We start from the raw sequence: 20,299 nt of genomic DNA on the forward strand, positions 1-20,299 counted from the left end.
TCCTGCACTGTGTCTTATTTTTGACAGCTTCTTTATTTAGTCTTTCCATCTAAAATCAAGAGGTGGTTTTGTTTTACATGTTTCTTCTACTGATTTCATGGTGGGAGTTTTGGGTTTGTTTCTTGTTTGTTTTTTTAAAAATGCTATCCTTTCTTCTGTCTCTCAGTTTTATTAATGCAAATAATTAAACAACCTTAAAGGGCATTAGATGTTCTTCCCACTGCTTCTGTGAAAAGCTCTGTGCTTGACTTCACCTTACAGTCAAACTTAAAGCATAAAATAGGACACAAACCAACGCTATCAGGCAGGTAGAAGATACTTCTTCCCGCAAATTACTCTCTAGACTATAAAAATATGTAGCTTTCCAGACACAGCCACCTAACCTCTTTTACCTATATCTGTGTCTGTATTGAGACACATCAATGGCAGAAAAAACAAAGGTGAGCTGAAGTTCAAAACAACAACTACAAAAAAGAGTACTATCTTGATTGTTGAGAGTTTCCTCCTTTTTTTTTTCTTTCCACCTTTTTTGGTTTTGTTTTTGGGTTTTAGGGTTTTTTCCTTGCTCCTAAAAAAATGAAGCCAATTTCAACAGTACTGCCATCCATTTTCAAGAAATCTGGCATCTCATCAGAGTTTGACAAGAAAACAAAACTAACTATAAGCACTAGACAAATTACTATGGATGACTGCCTTCAAAGAAAAACAAATTTAGTGAAATCTCAACACTATTGTGAATCTCAGCAATCAGCTGCCACTTTTAATGAAGTATTTCCACTGCCTAAATATCAGAGCACAGCTTCTCAGGTGAGGGCAAGGACTGGAATTTTCTTAGAAAATTATGGATATGATTATGTGAAGCCTATGTGTATGAGAACTTCACGCTTGTTTGTTCTTCAGTAAAGTGCAAAGAATTAATCAAGAAAAAACAACTCTCACTCTGTCAACCTCATAACTGAATAAAAAGAAGTGTGTGGATTATGGCAATTATATTCAAGTGTCCCTTAATGATTACAAAGAGCCTCTGTTCAAATATATGATAGCACACATTTCCAAAGCATTACATAATTTCTTTTCTGCTTCCATCTGAAATGTATAATTATAGCAAAACCCAAGCAGTAGAGCCGTGGACCACCATAATTAATCAACCAAAACTAAAGGGACCTACAAGCTTTTGCATCAAAATTTCCAATGCAGAATTCAGCTGCTTGTGTAGTGAAGATAACAAAACCCACTGACACAAACTATTTGCAGACTTTGCTCCTTAAAACTCTATTATCACTTCTCAAACTACCTGGACAGGAAATATTTTCTGTCCAGTGTACTGGGAAGTCTGCTACACAGAATTACAAATACACGTTCCAAAACCACATACATCTAAATACAGTTAGCATATGCATTAGAACAAAACACAGTGAAAGCATTTCTCTTGGCAGCAGGAAAATGTAGTCATTAGGTTTGAACACTATTAACCCAGACCTCTATTTGCTCTTTCAGCACAAGCCAAAATGAAATACATAGAGTGAAAATACCTGAAGTTAAACATTTTATACTGTTCCACACAAAGTAAGTTACCTTGTAATTCCAATGTAGGACACCTCTTGTTTTGTATAATTATTAACCAATGAAATTCCAACATCTTGCAAAGACAGAACAATTTCTTGTTCTGCTAGTTCTGCTTTTACACTTTCATATGTCAATTTAAATACATTCTCATCTTCAGTGAACAGGACAATACGCTGCAAACCTTCATAAAATGACATTAAATAGACCACTTTTCTAGAATCCAAACTGAGTACTTCCATTTTGTCCTACAAATGAGAAGAAAAGTTTTTACAATGCTATTATCATTCTACATCACAAAAAAAAAAAGCTACAGTCTTAGCAACACAACAAAGGAAGACTTTTTTTTAAGGTACAGGAAAAGAAGTAATTACAAAGTTTTATGACAACCTCTCACCACACACACACCCAGTGACACTTTTCAACAGAAGACTGCTTACTTGAGCAAGCTCCGGCAAACAAAGTGTTGTTACTGTTCTGTGTTTGGAACTCATGTATGAGACTGCTGATTATGCTCATTAAACATGAGTTTCATGCATACACTGATAATGGACATATAAAAATAAAATTACACAATTAAAAGAAGATTTTGATAAAAAGAATATACCTCTTTTGCAGCAATTTCCTCGGTTCTATTTCCACACCTCCATTTTAATTTCTTAGATCCTGTTGGGTCTGCCCAAGTATACAACACTGCCTTATTTGGCTGAAGGCAGTCTTCCAATTCACTGAGGGAGCTAGAACAAAGTAATTTTAAATTCAAATGTCAATGAATATTTTGTGTCAGTGACCTTTGCATTCTAGCATTTCAACAAGAACACTAATAATATTTTCAAGTAATGTGAACAGAACAAAAATAACATTATGCATGAAAAAACACGCACAAAAACATTCTCACAACAGCAATAAGAATGAGGATTTGCACTTTAATATACATATATATATACCTTAAAAATAAAGTATATACAGTAGATTTTATATACTCATTTTCTTCCCCCTTTGTGATCAACATTTTAAGTCCATTCCCCCTCACATATACTTAAAAACTTGAAGAATTGTCTTCTACAGCTCTGTGAAAGGAGGCTACCCCAGGAGAGGAAGTGGAGAGATGCTCATCTCTGCTTGCTAGGATCCAGTTATTTGAACCATTCCCTTGCATCCATGCTGTGTCAGGGGAGGTTTAGACTGAACATTAAAAATATTTTCTCTCAAAACACTGGAACAGTGTTTTGAGAGGCACGAGACGCCAATTTCATGAGAGGCACGAGATGCCACAAGCCCTTGACTTGCACAACACCCTTAATAACACGCTTTAACTTTTTATCAGACCTAAAGTGGTCAGGCAGTTGGGACTAAATGTAGGCCCTTCCACATACGAAACATTGTACTCTGTTCTAATTAAATTGACAATAGGGATTCCCATAATTTATCTAAAAAGATAAAAATCACTAATCTTTACAAAGAAAAAACAAGCCAAACAATCATTCTTTAGGCAAACAGGAAGCAAACAGGATTTGACTAACTCTTCCACCTTCCAAGTAAAAATCTTTAAACAACACTGCTCTGACTGACTGAAGGGAGAAAACAATAGGCTGTTTGGCTTTTAAAAATAAATAATTCAAGAATGATGCAGGTATACACTTCTCAGCATTGCTCAGTATCTGCATACAGTGGCAAAGCGTTACAAAAACATTACTGGTAGAGAAGAGTGTAACTGTGTACAGGTGCAGAAGTAAATATTCACTCACTGCAGAAGACCAATATTCATTAAAATTATCTTAGTTTTGTCCTGCCTTGGCAAAATTTATGTAACTACCTCTCATCCCCTATCTCACATAATTTGAACCCATTCTTTCAGCTAAATTTTCTTCACTACTTATTCTGCACAGTCAGGACCTGCACAGTTCCAGAAAAGCACATCCTTTGCTCCCCACCAGGAATGTAAATGTCACAAGGCCACAAAATTAATATAAAAAGACACCACAAAACAGCTCCCTTGTAAAACTACCTAGCAGTATTTAACATTGCTAACAATTCATTGCCTTCAATTTACCAAGCAAGAGATTTTTGGGTGCTCTGACAAAATTTGACAGCCATTTCCTCAAGACAGGCTTCTTTAGAGAATGCATGCTTACAATATACAAAACTATAGTTCATATGTCTCCATGCAAACATCCACACTAAACCTCTTCATACATACCTTTGTCCATACTCGATAATTTCCTCTTTGGTATGGTTTATCAACAGAAATGGAGCTGCACCATCGTGGTAATTAGAAAAGGTAATCACTGTAGAATGTTCAGTCAGATTAACATCCACTGCAATTCCTCCAAGCTATCAGTTGTAAAAATTTTAAAGTAAATAACAGTGGAATGGATTTCCAAAGCCAATGTAAATGCAAAGCAAATGTAATTTAAATATTTTGAAGAACTTTTCTTCTCATCATAAGATAAAACTATCATGTAGTAAAACAAGCTGTTTTACCATACCTTCAAAATATTTCCTTGATCTAAATACTAGGTAGCAGGTATTACAATTTGTAATTAAAACTATGCAGGAGAGTTCTGTACTGTGAAAATTTAGACTGGTAGTAGAGTAACCTTCCTTATTACAAGCATAAACATTCATGGCCTCAAGAACATTATACTACAAAAACCACTCACCTACTTAAAAACTACTGCTAGATGAGACTATCTGCAACATACAAGTAAATTTAGTGAAGTCAAAGTTATTCAGTGTTACTTTAGAACTATTATTAATACTTCTCATAAAGAATATTTGCAACACAATCTGTATTTTAGCTCCTGTAGAACTGCTCCCCAGAGAAGCACTTAAAACAGAATACCTACTTACATCTGTTTGTACACACACAAAAGAGAGAGCATGCGAATGCATTTGCACAAACATAATATTTTCTTCAGCTAAGGTTTTGCAATAGTTGATAGCATGGGAAAACAAAGTTTTGAGAACGAAAATTAAAAAGTGATTTATGCTGTTTTACTTAACATGTAAATATGGAAGGCAATATGTTACCTTATTGTCCAAATGCAGTAAAAGACAGTTTTCTTGCTGATCAAAATTTATCTTCTTTGGAGGGAGATCAGAATTTTCAACTCTAACAAGCAGTTTGTTGGCATCATTTTCAGGCCAAAAAGGAATGCACTAGAAAAATCGGAAATTTCAAAGTCAAAATACAAAATCAGGCTTTAAATGCCATTCACATTGGCCCAAAATTCATCTAATAAAGTCTATCGAAAAGTGTATCAATTAGAATCAGAAACCCTATCTAAAAACCCTGAAAGTTATCACTTACCTGAATACAGTAAATTAAAAGGAAGTCAAGAAATAATTCTGACTGTGAAGAACAGACTTCTGATAGTGAAGAAAGTGAGGAGTAAGGAACTAAAGTGGAAACAATAAGACTTCATATTCACAAAAAGAAGTATATTTAAAATGGAAAAAGTACATAAAATCTAGAGTATAAAATAACTACAACATTGAAAATGCCAAGCTTGGTAAAATAAAAAAAAATAAACTGTTCTTCCATTAGCAGACCTTTTCCAAGAAAAGTATAAATTTTTAAATCAATTTTACAGTGCTAATGAATGACAACAAAATGGGGCATTAGCATAAATGCCACCCCAGGATAACTTGAGTACACAGGACATCAGCTACTAGCAGTCCTTCTAAAAGCGTTTCATATCTATCTAAAAGTACATATATACACACATATGTATATGGGTATAAAACACACAGTATGAAGCATTAGGCAGCTAAATCAGAGAGCACCTTCTGCTACTCATAGTCACAGCTGAAATCATAACCATTGTGGATTTAAAAATATCAAAGGCGATCTCTCTTCAATAGTTTGCTTGCTAAATGGAGACAACCAGGAGACAGAGAAGACAAAAGTTTTAATGGTAACAAATGAAAAGTCTCTTAACTGAATCCTACCACAAGAACAAGCTATGACTAATAGTAAATCTCAGCTATCAACAGGCAAAGTCTTTTTAGATAGACCATCTTTCCCATATTTCAAACTGTTGACATGCAGCATCCAAAATTTTAGAACCATTTTTCTCTAACATAGTTTAAGAAATGAGACGTCCGTATTTAACTGCATCTGAATCCTAGAATTAATTCTTCAGTGGTGAAAGGCTAGATCACCAACTTACCATGCCACTAAGTTCCCTTTCCCATTGTTTCTCACACCACAGGAAGCAGGAAGACAAAGGAAAAAAATATAGTTAAACGGTAAGATTGAAGGTGTAATTTACATCAACATGTATCCCACAGACAAAGGAAATTTAAATTGTGCTGTAAATTATAATAAAACTCAGCATGTAAGTCTCAACATGGAATTAACTGAGCCCAGAAGAAATTCAAGAAGAATCAGTCAATAGAGTAAATGGAAGTTTAAAATCCAAACCAAAGAAGAAAAAAAGACTGGCTAAACAAGACATTACAGAATCAACTATAAGGAACTGAAAATTTTTTGTAGTAGGCTTTAGCCAGAGATTGTGTCACATAATGATGTAATTTTCAAGCCTTTTACCACACACTTGTTAAGTGCTTCACCAGATGTTATATTTATACAACATTTTTGCTTCCACAGTGGGATCTTTATATTTAGCACTGGTCTTATGAACAGTCTTCAGCAATGTCTTCTTTCTGTAAGGATAATTGTTGATCAACTGCCTTGCACTACACATAATTCAAAGGACTGTCCTTAGCAAACCACTGCACACTAATCACTGTCCAATAAACCCTATTGCAATCTTTGAAGAACAATGCATTTTTCTAGAAATAGTGATTAAGGTTTCTGATATATTTAGTACTTTCCACAGGGAAAGATGGGACATGGAAGATGTCTCAGAAAAGATAAGTTCTACATAAGAATTGCTTTCTTTCCTGAAAAGACAAGCTATCTGTCACTAAGAAAGAAGAGTGAATTAAAAAAAAAATCAGCAGGAAAGTCTCCGCTTAACTTAAAATGACAAAAAATAGAATAGTGGGAGAAAGGAGCAAGCCAAAATATGCATTAACATTTCAGTAAGCTGCTTCATTTTTTGAAGATCTCCTTCCTAATGTAAGAGAGCATTGTGAGAAATACTCCAAAATTTATAGGCATTAATTTAAAAAATCTAGACTATCAGAACAGTAGAGCTACCCATCTTAGCAACAGCATCGGATGTAAACTTGCTGCTGGAAATTGTTCTGGATTAAGAACAGAGATAGATTAAAGACAGACCAACAGAGGCTTGATACTACCTACATTTAGAAGAGATGAAATATTGGATATTGTATTAGGCGACTGAATTACAAAAGAACAACCCTGGCAGACCAAGGTTGTCACAACATGGATTTTTAGAGACCGCCTATCAAAGGGAAAAATATTGACACAATGTGAAAACAGGTTTAGAAGGGGATACAGATTCTTCTGTTGACTTGTACACCTCTATTTGGTAAACTGCCATTTCCAACTTTTTACAAGTTTTTTGAAGTGATCCTAAGATCACTCAGGATCTTAGTCCTCTCTGGATACTTTATTACTGAAAGAAGACTAAGATTTAATCAATACAATTATGAAACTCTAATTATGAAACCTAAGAAACTCTGACATTTGTGGGACAAGCTAGAAAATCCTGTAGGCATACAAATAAAACAGCCAACATGGAAACCTAGGGATGATACATGCAGAAGGTTATTTCAACTACCAAAACTACTACCTTTGAGTAGTTTTTGCACAAATTTTATAACTTTTTGTGAATATTTTAGCTCATTCTAATAGCAAAGATATATCAAATATAAACCACAAAACAAGAAGTAATACCATCTGACCATATTTCCTAAGAGTAAGAAATTAGATATGAAGTTGCCCATACTACTACACATACAGTATTATAGTGATGTAGTCATTTCAGAACTTTATCAATAAACTAGAGGAGGAATCATACATGTAAAGAACTCAAAAACTATGTAAGGCCAAGCAAAAAACCTTGGTTCAGAGGAACATAAGAATATTAAGAAACAGAACAAACAGGCAGGCATATGTCAGTCTATTGTTGAGTAAAAGCAAAGAAACTTATTTTGAAAATGATAAGTATAATGGGAAGCTGAAGCGACTTCAACACCTAAAGATCTAAACCTTTATGCACACTTAACAAAAATCACAATGGAACAACATATCAATTTCATTAACTGAAATAATGCTATTTAAATGGCATATCTTTATTGACTGTATCATTAAAGATATTATGCACAGCTAAGGAGCATGTATTGAAGGTACCAAAAAAGTAACAGAAAGATCTGGTTAGGAATCTCATTGTACATAATTTTTTTAAATTCTGCAATTTGGTTTGCAAGCATTTTTAGTAACCACTTGGAGTATTTACAATGCTGATATTGAGGTGATGGAGTGTGTCCAAAGAATGGCAATGGAGCTGCTGAAAGGTCTAGAGCACAAGTCCTAGGAGGAGTGGCTGAGGGAGCTGGGATTGTTCTGTTTGGACAAAAGGAGGCTCAGAGGCCACCTTATCACGCTGTACAACTAGCCTGAAAGGAGGTTGTGGCAAAGGGGGAGCTGGTCCCCAAGCATCAGGACCAAAGGAAACAGCCTCAGATGGCACCAGAGGACATATAAAGTGGCTATGAGGAAAAATTTCTTCACTAAAGAGAAAGTCTGGCATTAGAATAGACTGCCAAAGGAAGTGGTGGAATCTCCATTACTGGAAGTGTTAAGAAAATTGTGGATGTGGCACTTGGGGATTTATTTTTGTGGTGATTTTTTTATGTTAGTGCCAGGTTTGTGGGTGGACTTGATACATTATCTTAAGAAATCTTTTCCAAGCCTAACAATCCTGTACTTCTAGGATTTTAAAGGAAATCAACTGGGCCTTCAACCACACTATTTTTTAGGCTAAATTGTTTTGGATAAGGCTCTGGGGAAGGGGGAGGATTCACTCTTCCCAGAAGGCACTACAGATCACTTACAGCTTTAAGAAACCTCCAACAGTACCCCAAACAAGCACTGCTTTTCCTACATGTCCTGCAGGAAGGCATGATGGCCCCAAGGCCCAAAAACACATAAAACAATTGTGTGATACTGCAGTGCAAACCGCCAAGATGCACACCCAGTCTGCAACGTCTCTGCAGCACAGACAAAAGCCCTAAACCCATTTTCACACCACTTGGCCTGAGGGTCAGGGATCTCTTTCTAGGAAGTATGCATTGAGCACTTAGTAGCAGAAGTGACACTCGATCCAGAAGAACCATTTGGATCATCTGAACTGAATCACATGAGGGAATTTCTCCTCATACCTAAGTGGCTTCATGTATACCAGGTCAACCAAAATATTCTACCACATACCACTGCTAAACTGAACAGAAGCTCCAGTGCCACTGCAGAGAGATAATACAGTAATAATATAATATAGTAGAGGTCTTTTTTGCATACTATTTATGATACAAGGTGACTGAATAAAAAATTCCAATTACAATGTAAACCAGCTTTACAGTATGTCCTAATTGAATACTGAGAAATGGTAAAAGATACAGATCATTTATTGAAAAGGCATGGTATAGTCAAGCATTGTCATGGAACACTACATATGGTTCACATTTTCCATCAGAGAATGCTCAAACCAGTTTTTTTCCCTTAGTGACACAACTTGGAATAGGTTCCATTATAAGTTTACCTGTTGCAAAACAATGGGAATCCACTTTTCCTTGCCCTCTTCAGCTACTTCCAAAGTGTAATTACTTCTATTTGAAATCATAAAAAATGGAGTGAAGGTTACAATTCTGGTAATATTGAAACTGCTATTGTTTATGGTGATACCAACCTGTAAACAGAAGGACATTATTTTAAATACACTTTTTAAACCCCCTTCGTATCTCCTGAAAGTAATTAATTTGAAAGATAAATTTAACTCACTTGATATTCCTTTTTATGACTCTTGCATTTCACAGAACCATGACTTCCAACAGTGTCCAGTGAAAATGGATCAGACAGTTCACTGTCAGTTACCCGAAGCTGCGCCTGTGAAGATGCACCCGGAATTAATTTTCAATTTACAAGTCACTGACAACATTTAAAATTACATATATAAAGTATGCATAAAGATAAATGGAAATACTGGTGTTTCTATTAAAAAAATCAAGACATAACAACTGCCAGTATCATCTCATAGATGTATTTTCAACCATTCTTAGTTATAACCCATGTGAAAGAAGCATTGTAAGTATAACACAATTCAGAGGAAGCAATCAGATAAGGATTCTTTAAAAACCATAATAATTAAAATTTCAAAGGAAAATCAATGCACTCTTGTAATCTCTTTCATATCATTCATCCATCAGTAACATTGATAATTAAAAAACTAGGGAAACTCAAATGGTGAACTTAACCTTAGCATTCTATGTACCCAGAACCAATCTACCAACCACCACTGCAAGTATTAATTTTTCAGGTAGCATTCATTGCTCCAGTATCGCAGCTTTATATTTCCTACACAATTTCTCTAACTTATTTGGAATAAGAACTTTTATTGATGCAGTTTAAATGTAAAAGGAATTTGTTTTATTTAGAAAACAACTTCTCTGTGAACTACTTATTTTGAAGTGAGGATCTCTTCCTTAACAACACCTCTGTTAATGTAAATTTCCTATCTCAAGCATATTTGACTACATACTTATTTAGAACACTGTTTTTAGACAGAGATATTATAGGTTTCATGCCCTTTACAGAGCACAGTATAAAGTAAACACATTTTAAAGTGTAAAAATGCTTTCATACAACAACATATGGGAGTACAGAGCTGTCAGGTTTGCAAAATACAATACCTTGTTATTTTGAAGGAAGTTTTTAGGCTGGAAAGAAAAAAGGAGGGGCTTTTTGTAATCTGGAGGATGCTTGCGGTGAATACCATCTGCTTTGTATTGTAACATTCGACCAGTTTTATTCACCATCCAGTAGGGACTGTGAATTTCTATTACCATCTGCCCAGTTGTGTAGGTCACGTGAACAGCAATATCCAGCTCAGTCTTATCCAGCTCTGTGACACACTGAAATGTTGTGAAGCTGATATCAGGTAGATTGCTTTTTATATGGTACTCGCTTCTCCAGTCTTGATCAAGATAGTTAAGCAACTGCAAATCTAGTTTTGTTTGGTCCAAGACTGCATTATGAATCTGGGCAGAACATCCTTCTTGTAGAGTGTCATATTTGTTCCCATTTCCCTTAAAAAGACAATCAGACACCAAACAGGATACATTTACATGAATCATACACAAAATTCATATCAACTTTTAGTTTTTAGTTAGCTCTAAAAATTAGGATGCAAGCTATTTAGGCACAATTTTAAAATACCTTTTGTACTATTTAACTATGCTACTTTCCTGAACATCTACCTTAAAACACTATTTTGCAAAGAGAACCTTAACGCATGGTCATCAATATTCAACATCAAAAAGCCCTGTCATCAAATTCAAACACACAAATATTCTTACATGACAAATTTCCTCAATGCAGTATTTTCTTCAGCAAATTTAAATTTGTAAAAGACATACAGAGCTTGGTACTTCCACACATTTGGTATAAGCTACAGTCTCCAGCCCTAGTAATTATTTATTTGTGATGAAGTTTTACTATTAGATTCTACTACTTGAGTTCAAATACTAAATATTAAGAACATCTGAAAAAAAATCTGTCTCCCAACTGTATTTCCATTATCCTAAGCAACATCAATAAGGAGTGGGACACAATCCAGATCCATGCAATGAAACCTACAGTGCTGAGGAATCTGTCTACACTGCATGTTTTAGGTATTTTACTCAAGCCTGTCTCTCATCTGGCACTGGAAAAATGCCTATTAACAGTCTAAGTGCTAATTGTTTAAAAACCATTGTTTAATTTCATCTGGAAACAATTTGAAGTCCGGCAATAGGCTGCAATTCAAGCCAAAACCTGGCAAAAAGGCAGGCTTGAGAGGATTTGTTAAAAGCATGCTACTGCTGAAACACTGACTGCACATAAAATGCTACCATAGGGTGCTCCACCTGAGACATTTTTCACAGAAAAAGCTGCAGTATTTAATTAGGCTGAAGTTGCACTTGATCGACTCTCACAGGGCTCAACTTTTACAGTGTTTTCTTTTGCATATATATCTAAAGTATGGCTTAATAACACCACATTTCACATTCTGTGATATTTCAATTCTGGAAATACAGACTTTATTAGACTATATAAGACTTGCCTTTATAAGATCTTGCTTTAAAAATACTCCATCAGATCCCCTTTGTTCTAATCTCCATTTCAACCAGCTTTCACATTTTAAGTGGGAAACATCACTAAAATTCAAGCATTATACAATTACCTCTACAGAGTAAGTTATTTGGTAAGGAAGAAGATTGCGGAGAAGAACAGAAGGCCATAAATGAACAACATATGGAAAATCCCATTCATCTTCTGCACCTAATGAAGTGGTCAATGCATCTTTTACAGGAACAATATTGATGATAAGTGAGTGGTTAGTTGACTTCACAGATTGGCATTTCCTTTGTAATAAACTGTCGACATTTTTCATAATTTCATCAAAAGTAATTCCTTCACACATATCAAATTCTCCACCCACTCCATTTTCACTGGCTAGTGGTTGCAAACTCAGTATGGATCTGCAAATGAAAACAGTTTTAAACACTTAACATGTGACTGAATATTTCAATTATAAAAAAGTACTATGCAACAGGGACATTCTAATATTATTTGTATTTAGGAAGATTTTTAGCAGTAGTTCATTGCCTGCCTCTATCTTGATTAAAGGAGGAACGAAATGATGGACTGGATCCCAGAATTTCATTAACAGTTGGGTTTTTTTGTTCCATACCTCCACATGCTTCCCTTACAAAGAAAGGGTTATTGGAGATTCCTATGAAGAAACTACTGAATTTCCTTACACATGCTGTTCTGTTCCTGTTCCAAGCTAAAGGTCTGGGGTCTGGATCAACAACTGACTCCTAAAACCAACGCGCAGAAAGTGCCCTTCTTTTCAGTCACATAAAGCACCACCTTAGTTCATGGATTATTTACACCCATGGCTTTTATAAGGCAATGGCTTTAATTTAATGCAGCTGCTCTGAACAAAGATTTTTTTGTTTTAACACATTTCCTGACTGCCTAGTGGAACTCATCTGTGCAAGGAATCAGAACATCACTAAATTTTATACAGATGGTTAGATATATCAATGAATTAATGAATCTACAGTACAACATAAGTAATGAAGGAGATATATAGCTTTCACTATTAAAAATGAGGAGAATGTTTGGGAGAAAACAGAAGGGAAAAGTCTCTGCAACCATAAAAAAAATCCATCAAAGCAAACCTACTTACCTAAAACTTCATTACAGTTCAGTTAAAATTTACATTCAAACTCGTTGCAGTTTTGTTATTAGCTTGTGATAATAACATAGCTATGCTATATGCCAAGTTTTTCTAAGGTTGATGAGTTTTTTTTACATCTTTGATAGTCTAAATGTATAACTCTTAATCTCTTACTTCAGAAAAAATAAAAAAATCAAAAGAAGCCTTTTCAGAAAAAGCAAAAAAGCTGCTTAATCACCAAACATCACCCACTAGAAGTGTACCATGTGAATTGCAATCTGAGTTCCAAAAGTACATGAGCTCAGATTTTTAAAGTAACTTAGCTAATTTAACTTATTCATAAAAATTGATTTCAAAATCCTTCCAATTCAACAATGAAATAGCACTCTGTTTAACTTATACTACATGCCCTGAAAAGATCCTACCTAACAATGACAGCACAGTATTATTTCAGTATTAGGTAGCGAGGGTAAGCAACTTTTTCAGCATAATTGTATAGATACAATAATCAAAAATGTATAGACATATTATACAATAAGAGAAAAATACAATAAAGTACCTGTAAGAGGAAAAGGGTATGTTGAATTCGTTTGCTGGTGAAGCAGTCCCTAAACATCTTCCTTCTTCAAAAACATTTAAAGGGATTGAAAAGTGATTCCTTATCTGTGTAAAATAAAAATCCAGCAACACACATTAGGAAAAACTGTAAAGACAAAGTATTTTGAGCTTAACAAAGCAAGTTTTGTTTTTCATCTTACCCATACACCATTCAAGGTCAGTATTTCAGAAGAACTGTCTCTAAAACAGCAAATATTTTTAAATGACCTGGTTGTGTAGTTTAATGCTATATTTTATTTACAAAATAGATATGTTAACTGCAAAAAGCTTTTCAAGGAGAAACACAAGACTCTGAAAAACCAAAGAAAAGTAAATTCCAACTATATGGTAACTTTCCAAACAGTTCTCTCCTAAAAATATAATGGATACAAGGTTCAAAAATCCATACAGTGGAAGCATAAGGGAAGTCAGAAGTTTCAGGTTAAATCCTTAATGTCCATTCCAGGACACTTAGTTATCTTTCTTGCAATTTATTTATTTTTATTTATTTTAGGGTTAATTTAATGGCATTAATTAGCTCCTAGAAAAAAAAAATTAGAAAATAATAGTAAATTTTGTCATTAACCAAGTCATGAACCATTTTGAGTAAAAAAAAGCAACCAAAATGTAACAAGAACACTATCTCTATAGAACTGTAATATCTAATTTATCACTGTAGCTTTGTTAAGCTCAAAATACTTTGTCTTTACAGTTATATAACCATATAATGTCTATCAAAAATACTATGCAATCAAAAGACATATATACCTAAAGGTCTCACTTTTCAACTGACACTGTACTAAATCTGAAAATAACATATCAATGGTACAGGATGAAGAAAATGAAATAACCTGACTAAAAGATAACTTGTGGAACCAAGGTAAGATTAAAAGAAGTTTGATTAGTTCATACAAAAAAAATGGTTCAAGACCAAAATTACAGCCAGTATTAGTTAACTACTAATTAATTATCCTGATCCAAAGTCTGATTGATGTCTACCTGCATCCAGTCTATCTGTCACTTTGAAAATGGTTTTTATTCTTGAAAAATCAAACATAAAGCAAAGTTATATGGACCATTCAGGGAAGTTTTAAAGTATGTTTTTTCAATGTTTATTTAAAGACTACAGGATTATTTTCATTCATTAAAAAATTAAATGGATGGATATATAATGACCTGAATAGGGGAACGTATAGTTATCATCTTGCTTCCTTCAACAGTGTCAATTTGACTGACGATGGACCTTTCAACACCTGATTCCTCGTGTCTCACTTTGTAAATACATCGACCCACTTTAGTCAACGGAATCTTTTCCACAGCAGAATGATTAAGGGGACCTAGAATTTACAAGAAGAGACATGAAATGCTCAAAAGGAGCATAAAGAAAGAGTTGAAAGACAAAAATGTGTATTCAATAGAACTTTCTGTGTCATTCAACCTAAACAATAAAAAAACCACCCGCCTCATGAAAAAGTACAATCAGCACTCTTAATACACTGCCCTTGCAGTGTTACTAAGGAAACAGCAAACATTCTTTTCTTGCCACTAGGAAAAGAGTAAATGAGTCCATCACTCAAATATTTAAGTGGGTTTTGCTACTGCAAATAAAATTAGTGCCTCACAGGAAATGTTTACAAGATGTAATAGCTTATTAACAAGGTACAGGTATTATATTGTAAAAACAATTTATCATATGGTCAAGTTTGAAAAATTGCCAATTGCTACAACAAATCAATTTAAATTTTAAACAAATTTTAAACAAATACATTAAAAATAGCTGAATTTTAATTTTAGCTTTATCTATGGTTGTTTAAAATTATTTAAAACAATCTTTTTTAAAAAACATCCATCTTAAGAGTAACTTCCATAAACACACATATATATTTTAAACTCAATTTTAAAACAAAAATTATTTTCAGCAGCTGTATCCTGCAATAAAATATAAATGCAAACAAATATCTGACTCAATAAATATTATTACATAAATAATTTATCACAGCAGAAAACCTATGCTGCAAAAATTAAGAAGTATGATTATATATATAACTTTAAGCTGTAAAGGCTAAAGCTGGATTTCAAATACTGCCATGCATCTAGAATTCAAAGAGATACTCCTTTCATGTTATGTTGTCCTCCAAAATTTATTGACCTGTACAAGACACTGTATTAAGGATGATAAATATTTACAAAAATAGAAAATGTATGAACTTTGGAACTTACATATCTGAATGTAAAATCTCTTGCTACTCAGTGTTGTCATTGCTGTGAACTGGTCACTCTCACTTCTACTTCTGACAAAATCCATATTTAAACTCTCTTTGTCTTCTAAATGAAATATTTTTGATCCAAACTCAACATTAAGGACACTAAAGGAATCACTAGGCGAGACCGTGATGGGAACTCCTAAAGAATTTATTATTACAAATGGTGCTCGTTCTTTTTTGAAGATGTCTGAAGTTTGACTGGCTGCTTCAGCAAATGCCTAGAAAGCAAAGAATCAATACAAACATAAACATACTGAGTAAGACTTCACCAAGATGATCTCTGCAAGTATTCATCTAGCAGTTCTAACATTACATAGTTAAGAAATCTTTCTTACCGTGCCCAAGTTACTCAACATTTGCAGTCCTAACTTGGACAGTGTAATGTTGAGCTGGTCTTTTGAGGAAACATTTATTACTGTTTTATATTCTGGAACTTTGTAGTTCTCTTCTTCCTCATCATCTGATTCAAACAGCACTTTTTTAGCCTTCTTCATCTGAAAGGAGATGTTTAGAGAATTCTTATCTGACCACTCATTCTGCAGAAGAAAGTTTCACCTCAAGACTTTCTATGTCTCCCTTTCCCATTTCTATGTCCTGCCACAGTTTTCCTTTATTGTTGTTTATGTTTTTATTCTTAAATAAAATCAAAGAGGGAGAGAAGAAGACAAGAGACAGATTATATATTCAGGAAGTCAATGAAATTCAAGTAAGAGTAATGAAATTTATGAATATTCCAAAGTAAAGAAAATACATACTAACTACTAACATATGCACTAAATACTGATAACATTCATCTTAACCTCTTGAGCAACACTTGTAAAATGTTAAACATAATTTTCTTCCTAGTGTTAAAACAGTCTGCAAATTTAGTCTTTTTGTATTTCTGTAAATCAAATACCTATTTGTTTTCATTTAATTGAAAGAAAAAATAGAAAGCTCTGATGGAATATGTTTCTGTAGCCTTCAACACTTCTGGAAATTATGTATTTCCAAATGTTTTATTTCATATCAGGGTGAGGTGAGAAGACATGAGGTTTGTCTCACTGTCTTTAACCTCTTTCCTGAATTATGTCTTGTACCTTTCTGGAAAATTATCGGGGGTATTTCTAATAGCAGTTTCTTAACTGCAGTATCTCAGTCCACAGTCTTTATCCCTCTGAGGCTATCACTGTAGAAAGTTTTTGATAATGATAGTCCTAGGAAAAGGGTAGATCTTTGGTTCTGAGCAACCTCTCAGGTTAAAAATACTTGAACAATTTTGAAAAAATCAGGAAACAATGAAATTAAACAGTTAAGACGGAAGGAGGAAAATAAAAGGTACTTCCCATCGTTTGATAAAGCCTTATCTAGGTTGAGACCAGATTCTTGACTGTTTCCATGGAAGATGAAAATTAGGTGGTAAGAACACTACTCCCACAGTACTCTATGTGCTAATCAACAACTATCAGTTTTTCCAATACAGTTTTGTTATACTACTGTGGAACAAGAGCAGTGGCTTGTCTTTCCAAAATCACTGAATGCATCATTAGCATATGGCCTAATAGGACAAACTGATATAAAGCTGTTATGATTACCTTATGCAATTAGAATAAAATTTTGCAACTTGAAAGACAATATTTAACAGATCTGAGTGTCTGGATCTTTCCTCATATAAGAAGTGGTTTCATTTACTATTTGGGAAAAAACTCTCAGTAACCAACAAGGAACAAAATTGTTAGATGAGTCTCAGAAATGAAAGGTGGAGAGGACTTGTTTTTTTTAAGGTATCATAATGCGGTATCTGCACTCAGCTTTGTAAACTATACCTTGATTTCAAGAGTCCATGGCTTGAATAAGTCTGTCTTCTCAACTTCTAGTGGTTCAAGCAAAGGTTCCCACACGCCAAACATCTCATTAAAATAATGCACCTATCAAAATCCAGAAAGCAGTTAGGAATTTACATAAAACTTAAATTAAAAATTCTAATTTACAGTATATTAATTATTTTGGTAATCTAAAAGATTCATAATCAGATTGCACTTTCAGCTGCTACCTTAAGATGAAACAAATGCATTAGAAAAATAAATGAGGCAGCTAAGTTTCTACTGCAAAGTCCTTTCAAATAAGTGATAAAAATTGTGCCACTTAAAACACAATTTTGGCTTAAATGGTAGGTGCACTGGAATTCAAAATCACTACAAATAAGGAAGAATCTACCTACAACAATCACTGAATTTTGTTATTAATTTCCAAATATGAGTCCATTTGGATGTTTTATGAACAAAACTGTTTTATAGGAACAACATATTCTACTGTAACATTAAGTGAAGATTATTAGAGACTTTTAGCCAGCTGCCATTCCAACATTTAACACTGATGCAACAGGGCTCCAAGAACTTGCAAAGAGTGTAAATATGAGGCTGCATAACACCAATTACTGTGCCATTAATTAACATTACATCTAATGCATTAGATTTCATTCTAACTTAGCTATCTTAACCCCTCATTCCCATCATGCTCCCACAACACATATTTGCAGGAGTTTAGTCACCAAATATATGGGTTATTTTTCTTTTATTGTCTAAATAACTTGTATGTAAGATTTAGACAATAAGGTTTACCATCCTAGGAAAACTTCTATTTCTTTATGTAGGATTCCTTACCTCTAGCTCGAGACGAGAATGTAGGTTGATTAGAGTACTCCAGTTCTTGACTTCTCCAACAAACGAGGACTTGGCTAAAAGCATTGGCACTGTTCTGTGCCCAACCCCAGCTTCAAGGGTTATAAAAACAGATTCTATATTAAGTTTCAATGACTCTCCTGTGGGAACCAGTTCAGTGTTAGGATTTTTATCTTCATTTTCATTAGTCTCTTCAAGAAACCACATTTTCAGATTTTTTATATCTTTCTTATTCCACAAGTCAGGAGGAATTTGACTAATCTCTTCTTTTGTTGGTTCTGTAGTTTGATAAAGGGCCGATGTAATAGTAATTACTGTGTTTATGATTATTGGTGAAACCTACAAATAAGAAATTGGAAAAACTGGAAATGAGAATCTAGTACAGAAATAGCTAGATTCAGACACAAAAATATAGTAAGTATGTTACAATAACAAAACACTTCCATCTTCTACAGGACTCTCATTCGAACATACTTCCCTTCCACAAGCAATAGTTCAATCTTTTCACATTTGCTATCCCTGCCTTATTTCCAGATGGAGGCTTTCTAAACTACTTCATTCAATGATTTATCTGAACACTTCAAAATTTATCTCTGCACACCAGGCATTTTATAGAACACAGATTCAAAACTGAAGCATAGTGACACAGCTGTTTATTTTCAATTTTATTCATTTTGACATGCTCAACAGGTAGGTGACCCAATGAAGTACAGGAACAATTCCCCACTTCAGTCATTCCTGAAGCAACTTCACAGCCTGCTGAGTGGGAAGTAGAAAACTAAAAACATAATACAAGTCTACTTACTTCTATTGTTAGAGATTTAATGGTTAGATCAGCTGTTTGTGGATTAGTACCTGACTGTTTCATTTCAAAGAAGAAGTCACAAGGCTGCAATACCTATACAATAAAGTAAAAACACATGTCATACAGAGCAAAAATATTTTTAGAAACTTACTTTGAAATCATACACATAAAAAATAGTTTTTTATGTTAATGAAAGGTTTTCTTCCTTTTTACTGAAAGAAAACTTACCCATATTTGGTTCTTCAAAATTAAGAGAAATCTGAACATTAGTAACATGATGAAAGAAAAAACAAGTATTCAGAAGCATCACCTCAGCCATTCTCAATCATTAAAGTCTGAAACGTCAACTACAATAAAATACATTACACTTCAGTAACTCCATTCTTAGGGTAAAGTCTTCTGATACCTTCAATGCCCTGCACCATCATGTCTCTGACTTTTGAGGAAAACCCGTTTCTCAGTTGCAATGCAGCAATGATACAGTTACAGTTTTCCTGAATAACAATATAGCCGTTTGAATCACAATCATTCAGTTCCAACTTTGTTTTGCAATCAGTCCCTGAATGTTTTCACTTGCCAAAGTTCACCAAATTAGAGGTATGCTATAAACAAAACCAGTGCAATGTTATTAATAGAGGACTCAGAGGCAATTAGACTATACTGACACTGTGCAGACAGGAAAATTTGCTCTCAAATCCCCATCTGAGATGGTCAGCCTTTCAAAAAACTATAATTTCAAACCATATTGATGCAGCAATCTTTTCCAACATCTCTGTCCATATCTGAATCAGATGCTGGAGGCATAGATATACCCTGAATTAGTTTGACCACACTTTTCCCAAGTAAGTTTCATCTAACAGAAGTTTTGTCCATAAGTTTGATCTAACAGAAGTTTTGTCCTATTGCTCAAATTACCTTTTTTTCTTACTCTATATTACATTCAGGAATGAAAAATTACAGATTTCTCTTTAGACCAACACACATATGAGAAATACACAAAAAACCCCTCATCATTCATGCTATTTTAAA

At 34.1% G+C, this 20,299-nt stretch overlaps 1 protein-coding gene across 1 annotated transcript in view; it reads right to left on the bottom strand.

Annotated features, from left to right (window-relative positions):
• The window catches only part of VPS13A (vacuolar protein sorting 13 homolog A), a 108,213-nt gene that overhangs the window by 26,922 nt on the left and 60,992 nt on the right, over positions 1-20,299 (bottom strand). The window contains exons 40-54 of the mRNA XM_066569822.1: positions 19,271-19,363; positions 18,448-18,804; positions 17,611-17,712; positions 16,141-16,299; positions 15,762-16,023; positions 14,718-14,878; positions 13,504-13,607; positions 11,940-12,237; positions 10,408-10,803; positions 9,500-9,604; positions 9,261-9,407; positions 4,597-4,725; positions 3,764-3,897; positions 2,171-2,300; positions 1,576-1,811 (exon numbers count right to left, since the gene is read on the bottom strand). Coding sequence (XP_066425919.1) covers positions 1,576-1,811; positions 2,171-2,300; positions 3,764-3,897; positions 4,597-4,725; positions 9,261-9,407; positions 9,500-9,604; positions 10,408-10,803; positions 11,940-12,237; positions 13,504-13,607; positions 14,718-14,878; positions 15,762-16,023; positions 16,141-16,299; positions 17,611-17,712; positions 18,448-18,804; positions 19,271-19,363 — 2,813 coding nt within the window. The remainder of the gene's footprint in view (positions 1-1,575; positions 1,812-2,170; positions 2,301-3,763; positions 3,898-4,596; positions 4,726-9,260; positions 9,408-9,499; positions 9,605-10,407; positions 10,804-11,939; positions 12,238-13,503; positions 13,608-14,717; positions 14,879-15,761; positions 16,024-16,140; positions 16,300-17,610; positions 17,713-18,447; positions 18,805-19,270; positions 19,364-20,299) is intronic.

This window comes from Molothrus aeneus, chromosome Z (assembly GCF_037042795.1).
Source record: "Molothrus aeneus isolate 106 chromosome Z, BPBGC_Maene_1.0, whole genome shotgun sequence".
NCBI classification, from domain to species: domain Eukaryota; kingdom Metazoa; phylum Chordata; class Aves; order Passeriformes; family Icteridae; genus Molothrus; species Molothrus aeneus.